At 44.6% G+C, this 6,200-nt stretch overlaps 2 protein-coding genes across 2 annotated transcripts in view; one reads left to right on the top strand and one right to left on the bottom strand.

Moving 5' to 3' along the window:
* Positions 1-6,200, top strand: part of HADHB (hydroxyacyl-CoA dehydrogenase trifunctional multienzyme complex subunit beta) — a 40,753-nt gene that overhangs the window by 12,393 nt on the left and 22,160 nt on the right. The window contains exons 4-5 of the mRNA XM_004696073.2: positions 1,517-1,616; positions 5,075-5,119. Of these exons, the coding sequence (XP_004696130.1) occupies positions 1,517-1,616; positions 5,075-5,119 (145 nt within the window). The remainder of the gene's footprint in view (positions 1-1,516; positions 1,617-5,074; positions 5,120-6,200) is intronic.
* LOC105979629 (bifunctional 3'-phosphoadenosine 5'-phosphosulfate synthase 1-like) lies at positions 2,421-4,626 on the bottom strand. The gene is given in 3 exon segments (XM_045286556.1): positions 2,421-4,096; positions 4,099-4,542; positions 4,545-4,626. Coding segments are annotated over 3 exon segments (1,836 nt in total). The 3' UTR covers positions 2,421-2,786.

Here is a 6,200-nt window from a genome sequence, read left to right as displayed (position 1 = left end):
CACTCCCCCACTTGACTGAGCTGTTGGAATGAAGGGACTGGAATAAAAAGGCATCTTGTAGAATTCATTCCTTCTTTTTTTAGAATTCGTTTCCTTACGCCATGCAAGCTTGAAGACAACGCTGAGTACTGATTAGTCAGCTGTGTGGATTGATGTTGTCTTGAATCTGATCAGCTTTGCCTAAGGACACTGGGACATGGCTGTCTCTGCCTGACCTTGGGCAAGGACGACCAGCAGGGCAGCTTTCTTTAGAGGAAGAATCTGCCCCTGGTTTTCCGTTTCTGTGTTCTAAACTCACATCGGAGTTTTCATTTTGTAGCTCTAGCTACGTGCCAAGTGAACGCCTCCACTTAGATTTATCTCCATTATGATGAAGTTAATGTGCTTAAAAAGGGATGTCCTCTTCCTTCCAAATCGATTCTCACTCTTCGTAAGATGGTCAGGTTTTCTTAGTTTCTAAGGAGCCTGGTGGCATAGATTACACGCTGGGCTGATGACGGCCAGGTCAGCAGCTCAAACCCACCAGCCATTCTACCAAAGAAAGAGTAACAGCCTTAGAAACGCAAAAGGGCAATTCTGCTCTGTCTGGGGGTTGCTGTGAGTCAGGGTGGACCGACGGCAGGGGAGAGGGACGTTCCTCTGTAATCCCGCTTTCCAGTCATCTCATCTGATCAGTCGCCAAGTCCTCAGTCCTCTGTCATAGAGCCGCTTGCCCTGGGCTTTTCTATTCTAGTCCCACAATATCCGCTCTGTCCTAGCATTTAGTGTGTCCCGCGTGGGTGACCACCTATCCCCCCATTGCTTCTGCCTCCTTTGGCACACCTCCAGTGTGTGCATATCTTTGTACATATCTTTGTACAAAGGGTACATATCTTTGTACCCTTCCTATCTTAGCATAATTCTTGGCCCTGGCTGCACAGTTTCCCAAGTTTCTTGTAGAATACATGTTGTAAAAATAGATCTATTTATCATAACTATTGCTCAATAACATTAATGGGTATGAGTGGCTGACATTTTATTCCCAGTGCTTTAGGATTTTCCTCCACCTGGTAATGAAGGAGTGAGGATAGTAATTGGATTCCAACAGTAACTATTGGTTAGGAAAGGAGTGAGGTCAATTTAGCTATAATAATGTCCTTGCAAGATCTACCCTGGTCACTGTGCATCCGAATAGACATGACGGCAGTGGGCGTGCTTGGGGGCTTTCTGTGTAACATCGGTTGCTTTTAACATGAGACGTTATCAAACTACCTGGGTGAAAAAAGCGATTTTGTGAATGGCGTAAGTGGTTTCATCACTGCTGTAATATCTCTTTTCCTTCAACGTGACTTCGAAACTTATAAATGCTAACCAACTTCTTGGCTTTTCTTTGAAATATTAAAATGGTTTGTTAAGTGGCAACTGGAACGTGGCCTTGAACAATACAACTAATCTTAAAAGATGTGTCTTAAGAAAATAAGGATGTCGGACTTCACGAGTTTTCATTAATAGTTCTTTGAACTTTTTGTCTTAACAGCCACCCAGACCAAGACAAAGAAGACCTTAGCCAAGCCCAACATGAAGAATATCGTGGTGGTTGAAGGTGTTCGTATCCCCTTTTTGCTGTCCGGCACTTCGTGAGTACTGACACTCGTGCCACTTGCTCCTGCTGTGAAGGCACTTTCAGGAGTGGCTTGTGTAAATATAACTCTGGGTAGTCGTACTGCTAGTGGACTGATTTATAGACAGCGCAGTCATGAAATTGATGGAGAATAAGGAAAGCCAGCAGGCAAATAACGTGGCAAAACTGGTTTGACCACCCTTCTCAGGAAGAAGCCTATAGTTGCTGAGTATAGTATTATAGTAATAGTATTCTCTTAGCTTAAACCAGCTCTGCTTGGAAAGAGTCTAGAGCAGCAGTTCTCAACTGCTGGGTCGAGACCCCTTTGGGGGTCCAATGACCCTTTCACAGAGGTCGTCTAAGACCATCATCGGAAGACACATATTTCCGATGGTCTTAGGAACTGAGACACCGCTCCTCTATCTGTCTCCAGGCGGGTCCGCCCACATGCAGATATGCCCACGTAGGAGTACCCGGCGTGAAGACTGTTACCCGTGCTACACCATGCTTCAAAATAACATTTCATTTGTTTGTCATTAGAAATAAATATTTCCACCATATAGAATTACATATTGTTTTGGGGTTTTTTTTCCCTCCCAAATTTTTATTTTATTGAATAAAAGAAAAATCATCCGGGGCTTACATAGGTCCCAAGAACACTTTAGATTACAATGGCAGAGAGATCAATAGCTGAAACCAAAAGACAGTTTATAGTTAAAGTGTAGAAAAAAATCTAATTGTTACTGATGTCTTGTAAAATTCCCCAAACAAGGTCTAGCCAAGTTTATTGTTCCATGATTTCCACACACACACACCCCTTTTCTTTTTCTTTAAGGGATGAAAAATGAAATTCAATGCATGTACTACTGGTTACAACTAACATACAGCTTGAAAAAAATCATTAAACAGAAGCATAAATACAATATAAAAAGACAAGATTTTAAAATCCTATTATAGGAATAGGAACTATACTAAGTGGAGAAGATACATTAAAACCAGCAGTGCGTTAACAATTGCTTGAAACAGAGCTCATGAGGCAGATCAACACTGAAGCAAGCTAAGGAGAAGGGTCTGCATTTCCGAAGCACTTCCAGACAGACACCACCACAGAGCAAAGCCAACAGCGACTACTTGGTCCCTCCTCGTTACTCAGTGAAGAATCAAGTGGGGCTGCAGGGTGAGCAGCTTACACTTTCTCCAGGGATCTGTAGTACTCTGTCAGCACAGCCCAAGCCTGGGCCGCCATGAAGCCTTCAGGAGGTTTCTGGCCTTTGGGGGTGAGTTTGCACATTCGAGTTCCTAAAATAAATTCAAAGTCTTCGTGGTGCTCTGAGTCATAGTAGTCCATCCGCTTCTTCTTGTTGTAAGCCGCCACTCGGAAGGGTACTATTTCCAAGGTGATCAGCCCAGGGGCCATGGTTAGCACTTTGGCACCATGTGTTGGTTCATAGAGATCCTTCCCTGTTTCTGCATGGGGTGTGCCAGCAGGGTCTTGTCTGACAATGTAAAAATTGGCCCCTGCAACCATCCACACTCTGCAATGCCATTGGACCTCAGTGGGCCCAGCATACATCATGGGAGACGGAAAGATGGCCACCACTGTTGTTTCGGGGTTCAGGACACCTTCCTCCAGCACTGCAGCATGCTGCTTCGTCCGCCACATCAAAGGGACATCATCATCCTTTGTCCAGCCACCAAGAAGGTGCAGGAGGAGGACAGGGTGCCGGTAGCCCCTCTCCAGCAGTTGCTTATGGGTGTCCTGCATTAACCGAGCATGTCCATTGTGCACCGGGTTGCGTAACTGAAATGCAAAGACAGCATCAGCATTCATATCTTTAAATTTCTGCTTTAGCTCAGTGGGAGTAAGACGATACTGGTCAAGACCATCATTCCAATATATCCGGTCTAGGACTTGAAGATCTCCGCCCATCAGCCAATCTCCTCGCTCCATAACCATCTTGATGTAGGGATGGTTCTTGCATGTCGATCCCCACTGTCTGGCACAGCGCTCCTCTTTCCTGTGCTCAAAAAACTCAGGGTTCCAAAGAATAGCCACCCGGCGGCCCTCGTAGATCAGAGCGAATGCTGTGCGGCCATCCAGCCTTTCTTTATCTTCTTGGGGAGCCGTCAGAACGTCCAGAAGACAATCAAAATGAAGGCACTGCAAGTACTCCCTCTCTCTCATAAAGCCGTTCGGAGGTGTCGCCCAACCTTCTGCCAAAACCTGCACCCACTGCATGTCCACTTTATTAATTTTCAGTGCTGGCAATGTTTCTGCGTCTGTTTTCGCCAAATGAAGTTTATTTTCTGGCACATATAGCTCTTTTACTTCGTAAGAGGCATCCACAGATACAATGTCCCGTTCCTGCAGAAGTTCCACAACTTGCTGGACACAATCATTGACGTCGCAAGAGTGGGTTTTCAGCACCGATTCAGGAGCCTCTGGTTTTTCATACTCAGAATCAATCCCAGTGAAACCTTTTATTTCTCCAGCCCCTGCTTTTTGTAGAGCCCTTTGACGTCTCTCTGCTCACAAACATGCAGAGGCGCATCAACAAACACTTCAAAAAACGGCAGACTTGCACCCTCATGAATCTGCCTTGCATTGTTATGATCCTGAGTATAAGGCGAAATGAAGCTTGTGATGCACACCAGGCCGGCGTCTGCAAACAGTTTGGCAACTTCAGCGATAAGCCGGACATTCTCTTCTCTGTCTTCAGGGCTAAACCCAAGATTTTTATTGAGTCCCTGACGAATGTTGTCACCATCCAAAGTATAGCACGGAATACCATGCCACACCAAGTACTTCTCCAGAGCCATGCTCACCAAGGTCTTCCCCGCTCCTGACAAGCTGGTGAGCCAAACTGTGCAGCCGCGAAAGCCACCTCTGGTCCCCACCACCTGGCCTCTCTTGTTCCTGCTAACGTGGTGGGCTTGATAGTGACGTTCGTGGCTGTCTGCATTCCCCAGTTCTGCGCGTTATTGCTCAGCTTGACTTTCTTGTAAAGGCTCCCGGGAATCTCCATAGCTGCAGAAGGCACGTGGGCCGAGTTTCGGCCGAAGGGCAGCCAGAGGAGAGGAGGCGGAGAATTACATATTGTTTTTCTGATGAATCCCTACGCTTTCATTATGTTCAATTTGTAACAATGAAAATACATTGTGCATATCAGATATTTACACAACGATTCATAACAGTAGCAAAATGACAGTTATGAAGTAGCAAAGAAAATAACTTTGTGGTTGGTGGTCACCCCCACAGGAGGAACTGTATGAAAGGGTCATGTCATTAAGAAGGTTGAGAACCACTGGTCTAGAGCAAGTCCAGAGAACTTACTTCCCCCACTTTACCTGTGTGGAGATGATGCGTTGTTAGATGTACCAGCGTATAGTAAGGCACACTGGAGGTTTCAGGCAGATTGGAAGGAATAGTAAACCTCGAGGTTTTGATTGAGATGATTGGTTTTCTTTCTCCAGATACAAAGAATTGATGCCACATGATTTAGCCAGAGCTGCACTTTTGTAAGTAGATGCAATTTCTTTGTTTTTTTTCTTTCTTTTTTTGATTATATTAAAAAAAAAAAATAAAGATGTTGTTCTCCAATTTTTAAGTTTAAAATTACATATTTAGCAGACTTTTTATACCCAGGGTTTATTAGCTTTTATGTGGTGAGAAAAAAACAACTATTTGCACAGCTAGGGTTTGCCTTTTGTAATTGGTAGTCTGTAAAGTGAAGCCCGAGCGCATTATGACCATCGTGTTCCCCACCAGCCGTTCACCAAATAGTTTTAGCATCCGCCGAGCCTTTCTGCCCGAACCAGTTATTCCATTAGCAATTACAGACGTGATTTTTCTAATCCTGTTCTTATGCTTGTCAGCTGACGTTGATCTAGGAAGCATAAGGGACTCACTGGCACCTAACTGTGACAGTATGTTTCCTGTAAAGCACAGCTTTGCTGTGCTTTCCTTTCTTCCTTTTTTTTTAAATCACGGGGACATTTAAAAATGTTGTTCTTTCACTGTGTGAAAGCCACTTTAGTTGTTCTTTTTGGTGCTCAGTATCTCACATTTTATCAGTCTGAGCTCTTTCAAGCTGGCTCCACTGTACCTTTTATCAGTTAATATTTTCCCTTTTACTATTTTGTAGAGCCCTGGTGGCAGAGTATGTTTCTCAATGGGTTGCTAGCCTCATGGTCAGCAGTTCAAAATCACCAGCCGCTCCAAGGGAGGAAAATGAGACTTTCTACTCCCGTAAGGAGTTACAGTCTCGGAAACCCCCAGGGGCAGTTCTACCCTGCCCTATGGGGTTGCTGTGAGTCGGATTTATCTAGATGCCAGTGATTTTACTAGTCTGTAGATGATAACATACAGCAATACAATGTATTGCAATACAATGTACACATTTCAAGCATATAGTGTAATGAGTTTTGGCAAACGTGTTGACCGATGTGTCTGTTTTTGACACAACCCCTCTTTGACCAGCCCCTCTATGCCCACTTTTGACCAGCCCCTCTGGTCTTTGAGCACTGCCTTCCTTGCTGGCATACAATGTGAATGGGGCTCACTTTGGGCTTTTCCTGGTATCACTCATTTTTAAACGGA

Source organism: Echinops telfairi, unplaced genomic scaffold, assembly GCF_000313985.2.
Source record: "Echinops telfairi isolate 266 unplaced genomic scaffold, ASM31398v2 ScPeMD7_9;HRSCAF=40, whole genome shotgun sequence".
NCBI classification, from domain to species: Eukaryota; Metazoa; Chordata; class Mammalia; order Afrosoricida; family Tenrecidae; genus Echinops; species Echinops telfairi.
This window is presented reverse-complemented; position numbering and strand designations above follow the sequence as displayed.